We start from the raw sequence: 23,662 nt of genomic DNA, 5'->3' as shown, positions 1-23,662 counted from the left end.
GCACGCCCCATCTGGTGGGCGTTCACTGCCTCCTGCCGGCCCTGACACACCTGGTCAGCTTCCCCTGGAGTCCCCCCTGCCCCTCCTTGTCAGCCCCCACAATGGGGGATCCCTTGCAGTGTCTCTAATTAAAGCCACGCTGACATTTGCCTCTACATTTTTATACACGTCATTCTTTCTGGCCAACACATGTCTTCACCCCACGCCTCACCATCCTGCTCGGCTAACTGGCCTTCCTTCCCTTCTCTGCCCAGAGGCCACTTCTGGGAAGCCTTTCCCGCCAGCTGTCCTGCCCCTCCGTCACATCGCCCAGGGGCACCTGACACTTACCCCTGGGCTCACACGGGATCACACCCTGCCGGCTGTCCAGCGAGTGCTTTCTCGGTGCGGTATGCTTGCACCAAACACTTGTCTCCTTGCTGTGCCATGTGGCCCTCTAACTCGCTTTTAACTTGCATCACGCAGGTCATGGACCATGATAAAAAAAAAGATGGCCTGGGAGCATGCGGACTCTGACACTTCAGAAAGGTATTTTGCAGAGACATTAAAACCCTAATGAACTGACATCTGCTGAAACTGGGGGACAGGGCCAGGGGGGTTCAATATGCTATTCTCATTACCGTCACATGTTTGGCTTTCCTGTAAGTAAAGCAAAACAAAACAAAACAAACAACCCTGGCAAAGACGCAGAACCAGCGGGAGGAGAGAAAGTGTGGCATGGTGCGTGCCTGGCCCGGAAGCCAAGGAGGGGACGCGGCGTTGTACCCTGAATTCTGTTGTTAAAAAACACGTATGTGGTCTGGGCATCCTTAATCTTCTTCCATTCGATCCTGGGCTCTCTGGTCTGTGAGTCGGTGATGATACAAGACAGCTCCACACCTGATAAGAGAAGAATAAAGGGACTCTCAGGGGAAGTGGAACAACTCGGTTACTTACACCCACGCCGAGCAAGCCTCCTCAGTGTTAGGTCTCCCGTGCAGATTAGAACCCAGCTATCTCTTGCCGAAACTGGTTTGGCTCAGTGGATAGAGCGTTGGCCTGTGGACTGAGGGGTCCCAGGTTTGATTCCAGTCAAGGGCATGTACCTTGGTTGCGGGCACATCCTCAGTGTGGAGTGTGCACGAGGCAGCTGGTCGATGTTTCTCTCTCATTGATGTTTCTAACTATCCCTCTCCCTTTCTCTCTATAAAAAAATAAAAAAAAAATCAATAAAATAAAATAAAAAAATCCCAGCTTGCCAAAACCGGTTTGTCTCAGTGAATAGAGCGTCGGCCTGCAGATTGAAGAGTCCCGGGTTCGATTCCGGTCAAGGGCATGTACATTGGTTGCGGGCACATCCCCAGTGCAGGGTGTGCAGGAGGCAGCTGATCGATGTTTCTCTCCCATCGATGTTTCTTACACTCTGTCTCTCTCCCTTCCTCTGTAAAAAAAAAAAAAAAAAAAAAAAAAAAAAAAAAAAAAAAATCAATGAAATATATTTAAAAAAATACACACAGCTATCTCCAGGCTCTGGGAGACTTTAAGAAACAGATGAATTTCAGCCAGAAAAAGGATATGATGAGCAGAGACCTTTATTCAATAGAGTGGACATTCCCCATCATGCTCCACGTGTGTATAGAAATGTCTTTGTCATGTAAGCACAGAGCCAGGACAGGGCAGACTTGAGCCAGGATCGAACCTGCAGCCCCTGTGGCCTGCGGAGGCCGGGCCCCACCAGCACCCATGCACACCCACCAGCACCTCTCTGGCCCCACGTGCTTGGCCTGAGCTGGCTGCAAGACCCCGGAATGTCCATTAGAGGGCGCCCACTCTCCCAGTGCTTACCGGTAGTCTCCTGTACTTACTTTCAAATTCCTGTACCACTGGGTATCTGTTGCTGGATTTGAGATTGACGGCCCCTATCAAGCAGCCTGAAGGGAAGGAGGGAGGAAAAAAAAAGGTAAAGTCAGAGACAGCGTGGCTCTAACACAGCAGAGCCCTCGGACGGAGGTCAGATTGCCCCTTCTCCATGGGCAGCCATCACTAACCAGAAAGGACGGGAGAAGATTCTCTTCCACAACAAAGACACAGACACAGCATGTTGACTGCTTTCGCTCAGAAGAGCCAAGAGCCAGAGAAGAGCTCTGAGAATTCACTCCCCTTCTGAGTTCCAGAATAAAGCCCCTGGAGCTTAAGATTTTTCCTCTAGGAATTCCCTCCTTGCTCAGAGTCAGTGTCAATCCTCTCGACATCATCATCCAGACCCAAATGGGCCACCTCGTCACCCCTCCCTTTATGCTGTTCATGATACAAACTACATCTTTACACGCTGGATGCCTTCTCAGCAACATAGATTTATGAGTACTTTTATTCTGTGGAAATTAAAAACTGCAGTTGTAAACCAAAATTATAATAAGGCTACTTGCCTCTACTGAAAACATACATCTTCACAGCTCTGAGTGACTGTCTAGTGTTCTTTTGTGTCAACCTAAATGAGTTCCTTTAGCAGTTTTCTATGGAGTTCATTACCAGAACTAGCACATGGGATGGGGAACAGCTTCTGGTATAATAGTTCAGTTTACATTTCTGTTGGAAAGAAGAAATGAAGCCATGACGGCACTTTTCTCTGAGCAGGACTGTCACCGCAGCCTACGGGGCTGATGCCTGATGCGGAGAAAAGAGCAAAAGCTGCCACTTGGCTTCCTCCCACCAACATCCGGTAATTAGCCGAGGAGGAGGAAGCCACGGGTGAGTACACAGTGTCTCTGAAACCTTAAGGAGCCCCGCATCCTCCCGAACACTGTTTGGACTGTCTCAGGCACTCGGTCCAGGCAGGGGGAAGGACTCCACGCAGCCCCGGCCAGGGGACCGGGTCCTGGAGGGGTTCGTGTCTGTGAGCACAGAGCAGAGCCAGAAGCTCCCGCTCCCGGTCCCCACTTCCTTACCCCATGTCATAGTCTGTCCTGGGAGGAGAAACATGAAAAATCTATCCAGGACTAAGAGAGGCAGCAGCTAATAGGTGTCAAGAGGACCTGGGACGAAAAGGGCAGCGTGACTCAGAACCTGACGCCTGAGCTCCTATCAATCGCATTGTTCTCCTGGAGCCCTTCCTTGGGAGTCTGCAAGGGAAGTGAGTGCCCTTTAAAAATAACCTCCCGGATGATAACCAGATGGGGAGGCGGCTGCAGCGGGGCCATCTCTTCCTTCCAGGGGAGCAGGGGAAGCGGGGCAGGGTGTGGAGGGAGCAGGCAGAGGGCACGATAAGGCCCTGGAGGAAACGCCAGCCCTCAGTGTCTTCCCAGCTCATACACGAGCTCCTCGGAAGGTTCTCCGGAGTTCTGTGTCTGTGTCTGCCTCCGAGTTGATAATCTGGAACCGTTTAGCAGCTGTGGACAACAACTGCCGTTTCCTATTCCAGTTGGGAGAGACCTTTCAGAAAGCCTGCCAGCGTCTGGGCTCTGACGCCAGGCAAGCCGCTGAAAATACCATTTCCTAACCCACCTCCGCGGCCCCCGGAGCATTCGAACCCCGAGCTCTGATTGAGGGGGCTGGAGAAGGCCCCGATCGGCGCTGTGTTCCCAGTGCCCCCGGTTTTAATGTGCAGCCCCCGCTGGGAAGCCCACTAACTCATCACGTCGGGGCCCAACCCACAATGTCCGCAGAAGCACAGCCCTGCTGCGGGGCGTGAGGATGGGGTCTACTTCCCTTCCCTACTCAGGAGAACGAAAGAAACTGAGGCCAAAACCGGTCTGGCTCAGTGGATAGAGCTTCGGCCTGTGGACTGAAAAGGTCCCAGGTTCGATTCCGGTCAAGGGCACGTACCTACTGGGGGTGTGCAAGAGGCAGCCGTTCGATGATTCTCTGTCATCGATGTTTCTAACTCTCTATCCCTCTCTCTTCCTCTCTGTAAAAAAAAAAAATCAATAAAATATATTTTCAAGAAAGCAAGAAAGAAAGAAACTGAGAACATAAAATGTCACAATTAAAACACATGTAAGCCACAACAGAGGCTGAGGTCATGTCAGCCCCGGCCCACATCCTGCCAAGAGCCTGGGTCTCACACGGGGCAAATGTCCCGAAGCTGGCGAGTCCGTGAGCAGCTGGATTCCAAAGCTGACCATTCGGCCCCGTCCACAGATGGTGGCCTCCACGGGAACACTACCTGTGTTTCCCTCCGTGGACCCAGAACCAATACGAACAGCAGCACAGGCTCGCTGGCTGCTGCCTGGGATCCCGCGAGATAAAGGGACGTCTTTCTGTGTGAACAATGGCTGCTATCTCACCGCAGAGAGTGCGGGGAGGAAAGGCGAAGGCTGGCTCACTCTCCACAAAAAATGAAATGTATTTGGGTTTGTATGCATTGCTGGAAACCAAGAGGGAAAAGACACTCGTTTAGAAACCGTTTTCACTTTCGGTCAGATGTGCTGCGAAGACATAGCTTGTGCCTGTCTGGCGCTCTGAAGAGTTATTTCAGCCTCTGGCATTCTGTCCAGTTGGTCTCCTGCTCAAAAGAAACTTTCTGGCCAGGCAGAACGGCGTGGCCGCACGTTAGCACGGATCCCCGTGGGGCCTCGCCAGCCTCCCGGGGCCCGCGTCTAAATATAAAGTGGTATGCAGGCTTTCCAGTGGAGAATATTTACATTTTTATTCTGTGTGCATGCCTGGCATAATCCATCTTGGAGAAGAAATAGCCCAGAAGACAGCATCGTTTCAACAATGTCTCAGTCCTGTAACCAATTTTGTAAGGAATGTCACAGCAAGGGGAGAAAGTACACAGCCAGTAATATTTTCCAGACCCACTTACCCAGACACGCAGCAAAGAATACATAGTAAATCAACTAACTATAGGTTCTGACAAGAGCAGAACCAGCTGGAGCCCTGGGGCAAGACTGCCCATTGTTATTTTGGCTAAACTACATGGCTTCACCCGATCAGTTGAAAGGCATGAATAAGTAAAAAAGACCAGCCCGCTGCCCATGCCAGTGTGGTTCAGTTGGTTAAGTATTGTCCCATGCCCGGAAGGCCGTGGGTTCGATTCCTGGTCAGGGCACATACCTAGGTTACGAGTTTAATCTCTGACTGGGGTGTGTATAGGAGACAGAGGACATGATATTGATGTATCTCTCTCACACATCAATGTTTCTCTCTCTCTCTTTCTCCTCCTTCTCCCTCTTTAAAATAAAAATAAACACCTAAAAAAAACACAAACAAACAAAAACAGCCTCCCTGAGCACAGGGAATCTCTCCAGCAGACTGCGGCCAGACCTCTGTTCCTTCAGCGATTCAGGCTCTCCGTCCGCTGCCCGCCCTGCAGACTGAACTCCAGCCTCCATAATCACAGGGACCAGCTCTTTCTCACAAATGTCTTTATACATATTAGCCATACATACCGGAAATAAGTTAATGCTATTCTGTCTTACTCATCCTATTGGTTCTGTTTCTCTGGAGAACCCTGACACAACGACGATGGCACTTGTTTTGAATCTTGAGTCTAGAAGGAAAGTCTGTCATTTCACTGCACGTATGTCACTCCACGAAGCACTTCCAGTGGCAGCCCTACATTCAGAGCTAGAGCCATCTCGTGCCGCATGCCGATGGTAAGCCAGCAGGAAGACATCAGATGAGATGCTATTGATTGGAAAGGATCTTGTTTCCATTTAGTAACTCTATCTCCAAACCAAAGCCATCAAGGGTTTCTGGACCACGCGTCTGGCTAATCAAGTCCGATAACCTCCGAGGAAAGGCCCATCCACCAGCCACCTCAGCTAGAAACGCCGGCAGAAATGACTCCCCTGGAGGGACTTCTTCCCAGCCCCCTGGCTTCTCGGATGGGGGGGTTTACAGCTTCAGGGGAAAGCCAGGGTTCTCGTGGGGAAGCCATCACCACCACAGGAACGGAAGCCACGGCCAAACACCAAGAGGAGGGGAGAAGGACCAGGTCTCAGGTGCCCTTTCAGCATCCAATCTCCAGGTAAAATAGGAATAAACTCTCCTAAATGAGAGGCTGGGAAAAGGCAGAGGGAGAAAGAAGGGAAAGTAAAGGTGGTGGGAAGGGAGCAGAGGAGTGAGGCAGGGGGAGGAGAGAAAGGGAAGGCAGAGGGAGAGGGAGAAGGGAAAGAAACATCCAGGATAATGGGGGAAAGGATCACCCCGAATAATGGCTCCACGTCTACTGTAGCAGTGCAGTGATTTCTCAATTTTTTTCAATGGTTCAGAGAGAGTCTTTGGAGTAACTACACTCAGACAGAGGCTGGTGGAGAGGTGGCTACCGTCTTTCCAGGAGCCCATACCCCACTCCTTCTAATCGCAGACCGATTAGACCCGCTGCAGAGTACTCTTGGCTCCAGAGCACAGACAAACACATAAAACTCTCCGTCTGTCGCCACGAGACCCATCTCCGAGGTACTGAGGCGTGACAAATAAGTTTGACTAAACAGAGAACATGTGCCAAGGCATTTTCTTGTTCTGCAAAATACCTCATCTGGAAACAAATTATCCCTAACCGCTGCCCTGCGAACAAGACCCTGGCATCAAACCGCTCTCGGGGCCAGCCCAGTCCTGCAGCGCCTTCCCAAGTGATCACAGAGGCTGATGTCAGAGCATCCTGAGGGGAAGTGTGCTCGCGTTCACTACAGAGAAAGAGTCCATGACACCCGCACCCCAACTGCAGGCCCTGTGGCAGTGCCCTCCGGCCGGTCCTCCCGGAGCCGCTCTGGCTTGGGGCTGGCTCTGGCTCCATCAGAGATGCATGGAAACAGCCTCATTACTGATGCTGCAGGCGGTCTGCAGGAGGTCTGCATGGGGGAGCACCTCAGGGGGTCAGCTTGGATGTGTAACATGATTTTACTCCCTCAGGAACCACGATAGAGAAGACAGGGACTAGTTACGTTGTTTTTGTTTTATTCCACTGACTTCATTAAGAGAAAAGACTACTTATACTACCACCTAAAAAAATAACAGAAGAAAAGGAGCCAAAACTGGTTTGGCTCAGTGGATAGAGCGTCGGCCTGCGGACTGAAAGGTCCCGAGTTTAATTCTGGTCAAGGGCATGTATAATACCTTGGTTGCGGGCACATCCCCGGGTGGGGGCGTGCAGGAGGCAGCTGATCAATGTTTTTCTCTCATCGATGTTTCTAACTCTCTGTCCCTTTCCCTTCCTCTCCGTAAAAAAATCAATTAAAAATATATATATATATATTTTTTTTTAAAAACACAAAACTACTGCATATAAGCTTCAATAGGTTGTTTTAACGGCTATGAAATATTTCGATGGGGACTGAGATGTTGCAGAGCAGGGAAAGTGGGAGGGGTTAAAAAATGGTGACTCCTCACACGTTCACACTAGTTTTGGTGCAGGCCGCCGGAGGTAGAAGAATAGGTTATAAGACAGCAGGCATTTCTTCTCTAACACAGAGGTAGGCAACCTGTTTTCTATTGATGATCCCTGATTCACATACAGACTAAATAGATCATGTTGAAAGCTTCCACAACTTCTAGTCAACATTGTATCAGAGGTCTTAGCCAGTGCTACTAGGCATGAAAAAGGTATTTTTAAAAGTATCCAGGTTGGAAAAGAAGAAATCAATCTGTCTTTATTTGCAAACAGCAGGATCATCTATGCCAGAAGTCAGAAAGCTACAATCAAAAGGCCTGCTCCTATTTTTTGTGGCATTGCTGTTGTTTTGACAAGTTTTCATGGAACAACCCACACCCACTCACTTATTTATTGTGTATGGGTGCGTTCACTCTAAAATATCGATAGTAGTTGAGTAACACAATAGGGACCTTCTGGAAGGCAAATAAACACAAGAAAAGATGCTCACCATTATTAACCAATAGTGACATGTACATTAAAATACTAAGATACCGCTACACACCTATTAGGATGGCTACAATGAAAAAGACTGACCCGATCAAGTGTGGACAAGTACGTAAAAAACGGGATTTCTCATCCACTGCAAGATGGGAATGTAAAATGTTACCACCACTTTGGAAAAACTGTTTGGTAGTTTCTTACAATTTAAATATATACCTATCATTTAATTCAACCATTCTATTCCCAGATTCTTACAAGAGAGGATGAAATCATATGTGTGTACAAATTCTTCACAGCAACTCTACTGGTAGTAATTGAAAGCTGGAAATAATCCAGATATCTATGAACAGTGAATAAACTGTGGTATTTCCATACAATGTGATACTACAATTCATAACAAAAAGGAAAAGAATTACTGATGCGTGCCACAGCATGGATGGATATCAAAAGAAAGGGTGCATATGGCATGATTCTATTTATATAAAGTTCGATACGATCCAAACCAGCATGTAATGACAGAAAACAGATTACGGGGCTGCCAGGGAAAGGGTAGAGTGGAGCGGGGTGTAGATGGAGGGACAGAAGAGAAGGGTTACCAGGAAGCACTGAGAAGCTTTCGGCAGTGCTGGAAGTGTTCAATATTTTGATTGTGGTGTTAGTTTAAAGAGTTTACATATATGCCAAACTTATCAAACTATACACTTTACTTATTGATCTGAGAGAGAGAAACACTAACCCATCACTCCACCTATCCATACACTCACTGGTTAACTCCTGCATGTGCCCTGACTAGGGATTGAACCGGAGACCTCTTGGTTGATGGACTGACACCCAACCCCTGAGCCACACCAGCTGGGCCCTGATGGTTTATTTTCATGAGGTGGCAAGTTTCCTTTTTTTTTTTTTTTTTTTTTTTTAAATATGTGGGGAAGATATTTCATCCAAAGTACTAGCGTCCAGAATTTTTCAAAAAAACAAAAATCAAGTCTTAAGTTTCAAGAGTAAGGAAACATTTCTCTTTGACATTCTTGGATTTAAATAATGGCCCAGTGATATTTGTAGAAAAGATTAGACATCTCAAGCCTGGAGGAAATTTTTTGCGCCTGAACCAGCAAACTCTGAATAATAACAAGCTTCGGTGGAAATTCCAGCATATCTTTAAGGGAAGGAGCTGCCAGTATAAATCAGGGAGTTTACACTGAAAATAAACGTCTTGGTAGATAAATAGCTATTAGGAATGGATGAGTCCAGGGCAAGAAGGTGCCATATGAACAAACAGGCCTCTGAGCTCCACTGGGTGTTTCCCCTGAAAGTTTAGGGTTACCTTTGCCCAAACACTCAGCGAAATGACGTGACGGGCAGAGCCCACGTGCCATGTAATGTTAGGAGCCCTGCAGAGGAGGGCATGTTTTTTCTTTCACATGTAAAAGGGAAGCAGGGGAGATTAGCTAAGAAAAGGAAAGCACCCTGTAACTCCACAAACAAAATACCCCTGTGTGAGCACAAAGAGCATCTTTCAAAAATGTGAAATAAGCCAATCGTGGGCCATTAAACCACGGCATTATGGGTATCAAATTCGGGTCTCGCATAGATGATGTTCACCCTCGTTTCAGAGTGTTAGTCGAAATCTGGAGAGTCCAGGAATATTCGTTACTGTTGAAAAGTGTGAGGCTCCCACTGGAGAATAAAAACTTGGAATCTGTCTTAGTACAGACCCAGCTCGATAAAGAGACTTTTAACAAAGTCTTCTTCCTTGAAGGCTGTTCGTGTTGGACTTCTCTGGAAGCAGGCACTATCTTAGAAGCCAAGTCTCATTGCTCAATAGCTGGACTCCCTACCAGGAGACGAGGGTTTTACCACTGATTTACTATATAATTTTAGAAAGTCATTTCATCCTTTTGTGTTCAGTTTTCTACCCATAACGGTAATATTTCCTCCTCTCAGCTCATACTGACTTATGGGATTTAGAGCTGAGAGATGCTAGAAGGAAGGTCTCCCAGCCTTGGCACTGTTGGCATTTGGGGCTACACAACCCTCGGTGGGGGGGGGGGGGGGGGCGGGGGGGGCTATCTTATGGATGGTTAGCAGCAACTTTGGCCTCTAAATGCTAGGAGCAGCATCTTGAATTACGACAACCAAAAATGCCCCAGAACTTTCCAAATGTCCTGTGTGGCAGTATCTTTCCCAGCTGAGAACCGCTGCCGTAAGAGACGATTCACAAAGAGAGGCAGCTGTGGTTCCATAACCGCTTAGATCACATACATAGTAAGTGGTAGAGATGAAACTGGAACCCAACTTTATTACAACACTCCCAACCCAATCCTCTAGTTTCCCCCTTAAGTTAATTCTGAGTTTCATTTCATATCAAAAGTAGTGGCAGACATTTAAAATTCGGACACCAAAACAAAACTGACAAGGCCTCTACATTTACCAAGGAGGTACTGCCCACTCGCTTCCACCCTACCCCTCTGACCAGATACCCTAAAGAGCCCTTGCTTTCTTTGGCCTTTGGACACTTAAAAAATGCTTGAGCCCTAGACAGTTTGTCTCAGTGGAAAGAGTATCGACCTGCAGACTGAAGGGTCCCAGGTTCGATTCCGGTCGAGGGCACTTGCCCTGGTTGTAGGCTCCATCCCTGGTAGGGGGCGTGCAGAAGGCAGCCAATCAATGATTCTCTCTCATCATTGGTGTTTCTATCTCCCTTTCCCTTCCTTTAAAATCAATAAAAACATACTTAAAAAAAAAAAAAAAAAAAAAAAAAAAAAAAAGCTTGAGCAACACTTCTTAAGTGCCATTGACATGGATACTCTGGAAAGCCTCACTCTGCATTTTAAGTCATTTTGAATTCGATGTGCTGTGTGGGGGGTGCAGGCATGCCTCCGAGATACCGTGGTTTCAATTACAGACCACTGCACTACAGCGAGGATTGCAATGAAGTGAGTCAGGCCACAGTGAAGTGAGTCATACCTTTTGCGGGTTGAGGGTCTTGTCTTGCCTTCAGATTGTAAAAAGGCAACATCTTGGCAGGTCGCAGTCAAGTTGGTGGAGTAGGTGCAATTCACTTCCTCCCGTGACCACATCAGAATTTCAACTATGTCCCAGAACAATCAACCTGGATAACCATCTGAAGACTAGCTGAACAGAAGTCCTACAACTAAGGATGTGAAGGCGGAGCCACACCCAGTGGAAGCGAATGGGCTGGCCCCACACCCACGCGTGGCAATTGAGAATCCAGAGACATCCCAGCTGCCGGGGTTCGTTCCCCTACGGTAGGGGTGTCGAACTCAATCAGAGAAGGGGCCAAAATCTAAAATCCAGCCTAAATCACGGGCCGAATGGTTTACTGAACAGTCATAAACTGACAATGTCATAAACTGACAGCGGAGTGCAGTGATGACAGCACGGTGCGGGCCACATTGCAAGGCCTGGCGGGCTGGATTTGGCCCGCGGGCCTTGTGTTTGACACATGTGCCCTACGGAGTGAGGGGTCTGGGCCACACGCTGCGCTCCCCAGTCCCAAACACCAGTGCCAGAAGGAGGAGCCACATAACACCAGGCTGTGACCAGGAACAAGGATTCTGTCCATCAGGGTGAGGCAGGAGGCTACCGGAAACCCAGGCATTCTTTTAAAGGGACAGCACACAGACAAAATTAACTCAGTAAAAACAAAAACAAAAAAGCAAAACAAAAATAAAAAACTCCCACCAAACAAAAATCCTACACCAGATGGCTTCCCAGCTGAATTTTACCAAACATTCGGAGGAGGATTAATACCACTCTTTATCAAAGTATTCCAAAAAAGTCCAAGAGGAGGGAAGGCCCCTCAAGCTCATGAGGCCAGCTTCACCGATTCCAAAACCAGACAACAACATTACAAAAACAATAAAATTATAGACAAATATCCTCAACGGAAGATGAGATAAAGATGAGGTGGTACATACATACAATGATACATTACTTGGCCATAAAAAGAATGAAATCCCACCATGCGCAACAGCACCCTGGACCTTGAGCGTATTACGCTGAGTGAAACAAGTCAGCTAGAGAAAGACACATAACATATCATCTCACTTGTGTGTGGACTCTAAAGAACAAAATAAATGGACAAACGAAACAGAAACAGACTCCCATGGAGAACAAACTGATGGCTGCCAGATGGGAGGAGGGAAGAGGGATTCGGAGGTGAGAAGAGGTGAAGAAGTTAAGACGTACACATTCGTAGTTACAAAACAGACACGGAAATGTCAAGTCCAGAGTACGGAATATCAACAAAGGTATTTATCGAAAACATTTGTTATTGATTTTCAGCGAGAGAGGATGGGAGAGGTAGAGAGAGGGGGAAACCTTGAACCAGCAACGCTTTGGTGCCCAGGGCAACACCTAAGCCAACTAGCCACATGGGCCAGGCCTCGCCAGTTAAACTCCAATAACCAGGTATGGTGCCAGGTGTGTATTAGGCAATCACTTCGTCAATGGTATGTCTAACCTCCATGCTGCACACCTGAAATTAATATAAAAGAATACTGAATGTCAAGTGCAAACTGGAAAAGAAATCAAGGCTTATAAAAGTATGCGGCCTTTAGGTTAATCAAAAGGGGGGAAAGGTTGCTCTGGCCAGCTAACTCTATTGGTTAGAGCAGTGGTCGGCAAACTGCGGCTCCCGAGCCACATGCAGCTCTTTGGCCCCTTGAGTTTTTAGCGAAGGCCAGCTTAGGAGTACCTTAATTAACTTAATAATAATGTACCTACCTATATAGTTTAAGTTTAAAAAATTGGCTCTCCAAAGAAATTTCAATCGTAGTACTGTTGATATTTGGCTCTGTGGACTAAGGAGTTTGCCGACCACTGGGTTAGAGCGTTGTCCATATGTGCCAAGATTGGTGGTTCGGTCCTCGGCCAGGGCACATACAAGAAACCACCAATGAATGCATAAATAAATGGAACAACAAGTAATGTCTCTCTCTCTCTCAATAAATAAATAAATAATAAATAAATAAAAAGTTTAAAAAGAGAGTGGGGGTTAAGTAAAGCTGAGTTTCCTATTTCCAGCAGTGTAAAGGATTTGATGCTCTGAAAGGTCTTTATCCCCCAGAAACGAGAATCTTCATACATCAGAGTCTTTAATGTATCTCTGGGCTCACAGGAAGAGGGAGAATCCTTAAAAGAACAAATGAAATATCTGTGGGCTGAATCCAGAGAGTAGTAAGCTGAGTGGCGTGTGACCCCGAGGGCAATGCTTCAGGGGGGAGACTGCGCGCCCCCCCCCCCCCCCCCCGGCCCAGCAGGAAGGCAGAGAAGCTGAGCCTGAGATGTTCAAATAACGCAGCCCGCCCGGCAGAAGGATCCTCTTCCACCAAAAGCTTCCCGGGGCTCAGATTTGAACAGATTGAGATCAACCCAATATCAGTTTACAAGTAAAGAAAAACAAACCGCCATCAGCAAGTCATAAGAAACAATAAACATTAGATTTAGGTCCGCAAGAAGTTCACATAATTGAAGGATCAGATGAATAATATAAAACATTTGTACATGAAAGTTTGTCAAAAGGAATAAAAAAAAATAAGCAAAAGAAACCAGATTACAAAAAGAACAAAGTAAAGTTTTAAAAATGAATAATATGATTGGTTAAAAAAACTTTGGTTTTTGCAATGGTTAAATGACAGATTAAATGCAGCTGGAAAAAGAAATAACTATAAAGCGAAGCTAAACAAATAACCCAGAACAGCACAGAGAGAGAAGCATATAAAATTATGACAAAACCATTAGCTGTCTTGGAAGACAGGATGACTGAACAGATCTTAGCAGAATCCCAGGAGAAAAGAATTAAGAAAATAGAAGCTAGGCAGTATGTGTACAGATTATACTTAAGAATTCTTGGGAAAGATATAAACTCACGGATACACAAAGTACAACATATTAAAAAGTAGAATCATTAAAAAGAAATCCAGCTTTAGCCGGCTTGGCTCAGTGGACAGAGCATCAGCCTGTGGACTGAAGGGTCCCAGCTTCGATTCTGGTCAAGGGCACATGCCCAGGTTTTGGGCTCAATTCCCAGTGGGGGATGTGCAGGAGGCAGCCGATCAATGATTCTCTCCCACCACTGATGCTTCCATCTCTCTCTCCCTCTCCCTTTCTCTCTGAAATCAATAAAAATTAAAAATTAAAAGAAAATAAATCCACCCTAATCACACTGTAGTAACATTTCAGATGCCAAAGACAAAGAAAAAAATCTATAAAGTAGGTGAGGGGAAAGACTGATGCCATGACTGCAAGACAAAGCTTTGCAACAGGAATGATGGAAACCAGGATGCATCTGTGTTACAGTAGGGCAGTGGTCGGCAAACTCTAGTCAACAGAGCCAAATATCAACAGTACAACGATTGAAATTTCTTTTGAGAGCCAAATTTTTTTTTTAACTTAAACTTCTTCTAATGCCACTTCTTCAAAATAGACTCGCCCAGGCCGTGGTATTTTGTGGAAGAGCCACACCCAAGAGACCAAAAAGCCACATGTGGCTCGTGAGCCACAGTTTGCCAACCACGGCCCTAGGTTGTAAGACAAAATAACTGTCAACCTAAAATGATGCATCCAGTAAATCTATATTTCAAGAACAAGATTGAAACAAATATATTTTCAAATGTAAATAAAAGTGAACTCAACACCAAGAGAGCTCTCCTAAAGGAAGTGACCTTGAACTATTCCAGTAGCTCCCTAACTGACCTTCCCTCGCCAGTCTTCTTGAATATGAGAGTCATACTTCCAAAATCACTTTGATCAGAACACTCCTCTGCTTCAAACTGCCAAATACATGTCTACAGCCTAAATGAGAAGGCCCCCCTTTCTTAGTCTGGCACTGAAAGCACTTTACAATCCAGTTACTCTTTAATGTTCTCTCCAATGGACAGTTTGGCTCTCAATTTACTAGTGATGGCCTGGGCAAGGTAATTAACCTCTCTGCATCAGCTGCAAAACGAAATCTCTAAGAACTGACTGCTGAGATCAATGGAGACAGCCCAGGCAAAGCTATCAGCACAATGGCTGACACACAGTTTTCAATAAATGGTAGCGGTTAATATTGTTATCAGTATAACTCATTGGTCCCAAAATACAACACAGGAATTCCCAATCCACACCTTTGCACATAATATTTCCCCCACTTAATAATGGCCCTCAACATCTTCATCCTCCCAAATCTGCACTTTGTCAATCAAAATTGTCCCTGCAAGTCCACTCCCATCTTGAAATTCTCCTCCCCAAGGCAGTCCAGAGCAAGTGCTCACTCATCTCAATACAGACACCTTTTACCCTAAATGCTGCTGTTAGTTAATTATCTAAACTGCACGGTCCTTCTGGTATGGAAAAGAGTCCATCGTACATTCCCCTGTTTTGCCCAAGGAAAGCTTTACTGCCATGAAAATGGAGGTTCCCAGGTAAAAAGGGATTCACTAAGTTCCAGCACCCGATCGAGATACCGTAGAGGGGGAAAGAAAGGCAGCTGTTTTAGGGTTTGCTGCATTCTTGGTTTTGTACTCCCCCTGACAGCTGCCCTTCATTCTGAGGACTTTAAATATCTTCTCAGAGAAAGGTCTCCAGCAAGGAAGTCTGTGGCGGGCAGGGAGAATGGATAAGGGAGCATCATCGTGGCCACTTCAGGAAACATCTTTCAGCGCCGACTTTCCAAGGAAGCCCGTCTGATGTGGTAATCCTCTCCCGCACGGCTGAGAGGCCCTCCGGGAGCGGCCTGGCCAGCACAAAGCAGGCGTTCAATAAATGTGGGCTGACTCTACACAGGCAGACCCAAGTCACTACTCGGGTTATTTTGTTTGTTAAAAAAAAACGGGGGGGGGGGGAAGGGGGGCAGGAGGAAGGGTGAGACAAGTTGCTCTCGTCAGCTCTTGTAGCTTTCCCGTTAACCATTTGCTGAGGGTGACCCAGCTGGCTTCCCCACCCAAAAGCAATGACAGCGCATCTCTCCAATGAGTCACTTCAAATGCATCATCAAACGACTGAGCTTCAAGTCTGCCCCTCCTCCGTCCACTGTGCCTGACAGCAAGGGGCTAGCAAAAGGCACAACCCACATGCTATCACATGAAACCGAGTTTCCGCATTTTATTTTTTTATTTTTTTTTAATATATTTTATTGATTTTGTGCAGAGAGGAAGGGAGAGAGATAGAGAGTTAGAAACATCGATGAGAGAGAGTCACCGATCAGCTGCCTCTTGCACACCCCCCACTGGGAATGTGTCCGCAACCAAGGTACATGCCCTTGACCGGAATCGAACCCGGGACCTTTCAGTCCCCAAGCCGACACTCTATCCACTGAGCCAAACCGATCTCGGTGAGTTTCCGCATTTTAAAATAAAATCCTTACTAGTGTCAAATTTTAAAATCCACTATTTAGCTACTGGAGCCCAAAACAAAATGCACTTAGTTCCATGATATAAAAGCATCCTCATTAAAGAAAAACTTCAAAGAGGGACAAAAGCACCAACCAGGAAAAGAGTAGAAAACAACGGGCCATGAGCTGCACCACTCAAACAAGCACCTATCCATATTTTGATTCACTTCTTACAGGTTCCCCCCTAACATTTTGGGTAATTGTAACCACTTGGTATATCCCAGTGGTCGGCAAACCGCGGCTCGTGAGCCGCATGCGGCTCTTTGGCCCCTGGAGTGTGGCTCTTCCACAAAATACCACGGCCTGGGAGAGTCTATGTTGAAGAAGTGGCGTTAGAAGACGTTTAAGTTTAAAAAATGTGGCTCTCCAAAGAAGTTTCAATCGTTGTCCTGTTGATATTTGGCTCTGTGGGCTCATGAGTTTGCCGACCACTGGTTTATATACTAATCATACTGGCAGCTTGTGCCACTTAAATGATAACATAAGCATTTCTCCATGTTCCTCTTCTTAACCTTATGCAACTACACAGAGTAGAGGGTAGAAAGATGATTAAACTAAACAAAGTCAAGAAATACTTGCCTTTCTTTTTCTTCCACAGACACTAACTACTGTGGTAAAAAAAAAAAAAAAAAAAAAAAAAAAAAAAAAACACACACACACACACAAAAAACAAAACAAAAAAAAACTAAAGAATTTCCAAAAGTTTCTGGGCTGCCAGAACCAAGATAAGATGCATTCAAAACGCCCGGACACACAGGCAGTGTTTACGAAATGTTAACGGAGTTTCAAGTGACAAAGAGAATATGTACTGTAATCATCTCTGAAAAGATACAAGAGGAATTAAATCCAGCCTCTGTTCTCAACAGACTTTTTATATCGCTGACAAGATAAGATGCATTTGCACCCAACAACTGAAGCGCACTAAGCCTGGCCCTCCAGGGCTGGGATGCTATGCTCGTTCTGCACCCCCAATCTGAAGAACAGCACGGGGCAAGTTGCAGATACTCAGGAAGTTTCTGCTGCGCTGAACTGGACTAAAGTCCCGAGCCAGAAATAGAGCTATGCTCATTTGGACAAATATCACAGAGCGTGGATAAGGCAGATTTGGATTTTGGCAATCATGTGCAGGAAGAAGGTTGAACCAAAGCAGCCTTGGGGCTCTCTGGAAATGAAAGGTGATATTAAAAAAAAGACTGCATACTCCACATTTATTAAAAGGTTTGATGTTTCGTCCCGACCAGCGTGGTTCAGTGGTTGAGTGTCAATCTATGAATCAGGAGATCATGGTTCGATTCTTGGTCGGGGCACAAGCCCGGGTTGCAGGCTCTGTTCAAGCAGGAGGTAGCCAATAGATGATTCCCTCTCATCATTGATGTTTCTCTCTCTCCCTCCCTCTCCCTTACTCTCTAAAATTCTACACAACCAGCTGAAACTGGTTTTGCTCAGCGGTAGAGCGTCGGTCTGCGGACTGAAAGGTCCCTGGTTCGATTCCGGTCAAGGGCATGTAGTACATTGGTTGCGGGCACATCCCCAGTAGGGGGGGTGCGGGAGGCAGCTGGTCGATGTTTCTCTCATCGATGTTTCTAGCTCTCTATCGCTCTCCCTTCCTCTCTGTAAAAAATCAATAATATATATATATATATATATATATAAAATTCTACACAACCAGCATTGAAACCCCTGCTGTACATATGAACTACTCCTAGGAAGTATATAACCCATTGTAGATTCTCCTTACAAACAAAGGAAACACACCAACAAAATACAGCAGCATTCCTTGTCACGGAGACAAGTACTCATTCTCAGGAAGCTGGCAAGTGGCAGAAGCAGTAAATGAAGGCTTTCCATATCACTGTCAGGTGCCAGAGTTGATACTGTCCTTGCTAAACTAAGTGGAAAAGAATGTGCTTGCCCAAACGTTCCGATCCTACTCCAGTGAGGCGATTTGCATACTGTTAGCATTCAGAGGGTCCATACAGATCTGCAATCTGCATGCAGCTCTCACAGCACCAAATGCATACCACCTGACTGCAAACACATCTTAAAAGAGAGAAGCCGGTGGGAAGAGATTAACCAAAGCACTCGTATGCATATATGGACACAGACAACAGACAAGTGAAAGCCTGGGTCAGTGGTAGGCAAACCACATGCGGCTCTTTGGCCCCGTGAGTGTGGCTCTTCCACAAAATACCATGTGCGGGCGCACACGTACAGTGCGATTAAAACTTTGTGGCCCATCGCAGAAGTCGGTTTTTGGCTCTCCTAAGAAATGTCAATCGTTGTACTGTTGGTATTTGGCTCTGTTGACAATGAGTTTGCCGACCACTGGCCTGGGTGAATCAGGAGCCAAGTGGAGGTATGCAAAAGGCAGTGGAATGCGAGACATCTGTAACTCTCATGAATAGAATAAATGGAAGAGAGAAAGAATGCAACTTCATGCCTAATTCAGCCGATGCCATACATCCTAGCTTCGTTCACACACACATATCTTCCTCCCTTTTCCTCCACTTGTGCTCTGAAAAAATTCAAAGAATGTACAGAAGAGGAATTTGCTAATATCACATCTCCACCAGCTGCTAGTTGGATGTACTAAATCCAAGATAGATAGCTTCTTCAGTTGCACTATTCAATAGTGATTATTGGGTCCTTTCAGAAAGCTTAACACAATTCTGGTTTCCTTCAAAAGAACTGACTTAAGCCTACCCTCCTGGGCTGCCTCTACAGCAAGCAGCAGAGAGCAGAGAAGTTGGGTGTGGGATAATCCCACCGGGATGGAACTGCAATTTCTTATGATTACGTGTTTCTAACAGCTATCCATCAGGCTCCCCAGCCTGAAAAACCAAGAACAGATGCCTACCAGTCATCAGTGTGAACAGCTGACAGGAGGCGCTGCTGGCATCAGGCAGGTGGTCCTTGTTTTTGTGAAAATATACGCCCCTTCCAATCGTGATCACACCCATCAAACCATTTAAAAGAATTAAAATAGCATAAAAATGGGTTGGTTTTTGTTTTTGTTTTTGTTTTTTTTTTTTGAAATGTTTCAAGAATTCAGACACATGCAAATAGAAAGCTGCAAACGTTTTCCCCCCCTTTGTTTTCTTTTTCTAAAATGTCCTGGAAGTTTTGATTTTTCAAATGTTGTTAGGCTTCAACACACTGTCTTGTCCCAGGAATGCAAACGGTTGCTGTTTTAATTCTAAATGAAGCACTTCATTCTAGGACATCAAAGATTTGGGAGCCTAACAGCAATAATTTAAAAAAAATAAAAAAAAAGACATGTGACAGGACATTTGTAAACTTGAATTGCACCTGTCACCCGTTCGACAAAAGAATATTTTATACACAAACCACACAGCTTTGAACATTTGAGAATTCCGTTACACTGACCCATAATAAGAACACCACTGTCGAATGGAATAATACGAGTAACCAAAAATCGGATTAACACCAACTGTTGGAGATTTCCAAATTGCATCTCCCTTAGCAAGTTACTGAGTTTTCCTGTACTTCTGTTTTTTTCATTCACAAAATGGAAAAAAATAATAGCCACCATCTCTTAGAATGGTTATTAGTAGTAAACGAATGAACACATGTTCAATTCTTATAATCCAGCCTGACAAAAGGAAACAGATGAAGAATATTTGTATTATATTGGGAACCCAGTGTTTTTGTTTAAATGAGAATACTAAAAAGCAATAGCAATTAAAGAATAATTAAAAAAAAAAAAAGCCGAAACCGGTTTGGCTCAGTGGTAGAGCATAGGTCTGCGGACTGAAAGGTCCCAGGTTCGATTCCGGTCAGGGGCATGTACGTTGGTTGCGGGCACATCCCCGGCAGGGGGTGTGCAAGAGGCAGCTGATTGATGTTTCTCTCTCATCGACGTTTCTAGTTCTCTATCTTTCTCCCTTCCTCTCTGTAAAAAAAAAAAAAAAAAAAAAAAAAGACACAGCTATCATGACTTGTGGAAGAATAAGGTTTTCAAGCTGCTGGGAATGTATTTAGAACATAAATTAATGGGAAAAGGGCTCCCTCCTAAATAAATATGTTCCTATAGAGAATTAACACACCCCTACCACCTTCTTTGTCAACAGTCCCCATTCTGCAAAATGTGATTCTTTCTCCTCTCCTGTCCAGGTAAACCTCATCCCTTTATTTATTTATTTTTAATATATTCTATTGGTTTTTTTTTACAGAGAGGAAGGGAGACGGATAGAGAGTGAGAAACATCGATGAGAGAGAAACCAGCCGCCTCCTGCACACTCCCCACTGAGGATGGGCCCGCAACCAAGGTACATGCCCTTGACCGGAATCGAACCTAGGACCCTTCAGTCTGCAGGCTGACGCTCTATCCACTGAGCCGAACCAGTCAGGGCAACCTCGACCCTTTAAATAGAGAAAGCCACCAACAAGCTCCTCCAGAAGGGCTAGCGAAGAGGTTATGGATCTGCGAAGCCCCTAGCGTTTTCCAGATTAAAACAAACAAACAAAACAAAAAAAACACCGCATTGCAACGCCTTCCTGAACTACATTGCCAAACGCTCCTGCAATCAAAACTGCAAACTTTCATGTGAGCAGACCTCCCCAACAATAGGGAGTTGTTTCCTCTGTGAATAGGACAGTGTCCGTGTGACCAACGAAGCCGGGAGCCGGGCATTCCTAACACCCTTGTCCCCTCTGACTACTCAGATCACTCAGCCACGTACGTACGTACGTTTCTGGAAATGACTTTCCAGGCAAAGTGTACGGTGGCTACTTCCATCCTGAAACGGTCTCCCTCGTCGCCGAGCCCTGTTTTCACAGCTTCTGTCCCAGACCCCCCACTGTCACCGCCACCATTCTGGGCGCTTGCACATGAATGCGCATCACACACAGGAATGCTTTGTTCTCCTGTCCTTCCCGCCCCCACTCTGAGACAGTCCCTCCGTGTGTGTTCGCTTGTATGTTCCGCAAAACATCACGGGAGGACAATGGTAAAGCAGCCAGACGACGAAACGACCTAAGAACCAGGGAGGAAGAGTGTGGTACAGTCCTTGGTCCGGAATGGGGTTTGTGTCTACACCCCTGACTTGGGATACAGCTTAGAAAAGAGACTTGCCTTTGGTCTTGGCTTTCTTATCTAGAAAACTAGAGGCCCGGTGCACGAAATTTGTACGGGGTGGGGTAGGGACCCCTCAGCCCAGCCTGCGCCCTCTCCAATCCAGGACCCCTCGGGGGATGTTCGACTGCCGGTTTAGGTTTAGGCCAGATCCTATATGGATGGTTTAGTGAAACCCAGCTCTCAAAGTTGTCCTAAAGACTAAGAACACTAGCCGAAACTGGTTTGGCTCAGTGGATAGATCATCAGCCTGTGGACTGAAGGATCCCAGGTTCGATTTCAGTCAAGGGCATGTACCTGGGTGGCAAGCATATCCCCTGTGGAGGGGTGTGCAGGAGGCAACGAACCGTTATCCCTCTCCCTTCCTCTCTGTAAAAAAAATCAATTAAAAAAAAAAAAAAAAAAGACTAAGAACACTAGTTTCCAAGTGCCCCGGATACAGTACCCGCTCTCAACTCCTCAGAAGCTATTTCAGTCCTTCTGTCCAACTGTCCCGGGACACACGGCTCTGTTGGGAATTGCGGACAGTGGGAAAGACAAACCCGAACTCCCAAGTGCATCGCTGCGTCCTGATCGGAATCGCCCCGACGCTATTTCGGGGTCTGCGAGCCCTCCTTAAAGTGCTTGAGTGAGATCTGAGCCATTTTATTTTCACACGAAAGGAAAGTTGGGTTTGCCCCAACCGAGTCCCTTTGTTTACAGCGAGACACGCGGGAGCCCCAGGACGAGGGGCTGGACGCGGGGCTGCGGGGACCCCGCGGGCCGCCCACCCGCCTCCCCGCGCCCGGGGTCCCCCGCAGGCCCAGCCCCGCCTCAGCTGCCGGGCCTCCCGCCCGGACCCGCCTCGGGGCCGGGACCGAATCCTCTCCCATCCTCTCCCCGGGACCCGAGTCCTCTCCGCCGCCGCGGAGCCCGGGCCAGGACCGCTATTCGCGCCGGGATGGGCTCCAGCCGCTCGGCCGCTCGGCTCCCATCGCCCTCCCCCCGGACCCCCCAACAGGCAGAAGCTCGCTCACCCCTGAAGAGCAGCATCAGGAAGAAGTCAGGCAGCCGCGCGCAGAGCAGGAGCCCCCGCCGCCGCCGCCGCAGCGCCATGTCGTCGGGAGAAGCCGAAGGGTCGCGAGCGTGTGGCGCGGCCAGGCTTTCCCCCGCGTGCGCGCGCATGCGCCCAGCCCGCCGGACCCTGGTACCCGCCCCCGGTTACCATGGCGACCCCCGGGCCGGCCGAGCCGTCACCATGGCGACGAAGGAAAGCTGAAGTCTGGTTACTATGGATGCAGGGATGCCCTGGACCGGGGCCCAACATGGGGTCTGTGTCAATGAGTTGGGTGGGAGGAAGTACTGGTAAAAGAAGGATGTTCTGGAATGAGGTGGGGTGAATTTCGGAGGAGGAGCGCTCAATTAAAATTTGGAAAAGTTAAGGGCTTCTTATTTTACAAATAAGGATGCAGCCCAGTTATCTTGGAAGCATTATTGCCTGTACCTCTTTGGAGGCCCCAATTTCAAATCTGATGAAAGGAAAAAAAGCTCAGATATCTATATATAAGACATAACCAACACATATATTTTACAGTACACAAAAATGACATCCTCAAATAAGCACAGCCCTGGCCGGTTTGCTCAGTGGTTAGAGCCTCAGCATAAGTACTGAAGGGTCACAGGTTTGATTTCTGGTTAAGGGCAAATACCTGGGTTGCAGGTTCCCCAGCCCTGGTAGGGGCGCTCGCAGGAGGCAACCAATCTCCCTCTCTCTCTCTCTCTCTCTCTCTCACTTTCACCCATCAATGTTTTTCTTTCTGCTCCCTTCTCCCTCCCTTACACTCTCTCAGGAAATCAATGGGAAAAATATCCTCAAGTGAGGATTAAAAAAATAATAATAAAATAAGCATAATTTGTTTCTGTGGTAGATGAAAGAATGATGGTATACCTAATATTTTTTTTTCTGCAGGAAATCAGACTAATTATTTGCTCTGGTTTCTGAATATTGGGAAGTGGTAAGGTTAGGGAGCAAAAATGGAGCAAAATCTTATGAGAACAAGTGATAAGATGAAGGAAGAAAAGGCTAAAGTATACTGGAAACTGGTCCTAAGGATGCAGGTGGTTTTGAGTGTCATTTGATTTTATGGAAAATTTTGAAACAGCTTGTATTATATCTAATATGGAAAGTACATTTTAATGTTCCAGGAAATGATTAAAACCTAATGTTGAGTATAGTGATTAGTAAAACATGTGAATTTCCAACAACTAATATATTTTCATGTATAACTTAAGGGCTTCAATTTTTCATAGAGCCATCCTAAATTTAAGTGTTTTTAGTTCTTACAAAGTAGAACAGGATGTGTGCATAATTTACATATGTACTAAAAGATATATA

At 46.4% G+C, this 23,662-nt stretch overlaps 1 protein-coding gene across 1 annotated transcript in view; it reads right to left on the bottom strand.

Annotated features, from left to right (window-relative positions):
• The window catches only part of JAM3 (junctional adhesion molecule 3), a 29,038-nt gene extending 6,570 nt beyond the window's left edge, over positions 1-22,468 (bottom strand). Inside the window, exons 1-3 of the mRNA XM_084868370.1 lie at positions 22,305-22,468; positions 1,845-1,910; positions 766-879 (exon numbers count right to left, since the gene is read on the bottom strand). Of these exons, the coding sequence (XP_084724496.1) occupies positions 766-879; positions 1,845-1,910; positions 22,305-22,452 (328 nt within the window). The 5' untranslated portion in view covers positions 22,453-22,468. The remainder of the gene's footprint in view (positions 1-765; positions 880-1,844; positions 1,911-22,304) is intronic.
• Between the last annotated feature and the right edge of the window lie 1,194 nt (positions 22,469-23,662).

This window comes from Pipistrellus hanaki, assembly GCF_964339955.1.
Source record: "Pipistrellus hanaki genome assembly, chromosome: 19".
Lineage (NCBI taxonomy): Eukaryota > Metazoa > Chordata > Mammalia > Chiroptera > Vespertilionidae > Pipistrellus > Pipistrellus hanaki.
The sequence above is the reverse complement of the archived record's forward strand: the minus strand, read 5'-3'. Positions and strand labels throughout refer to the sequence as shown.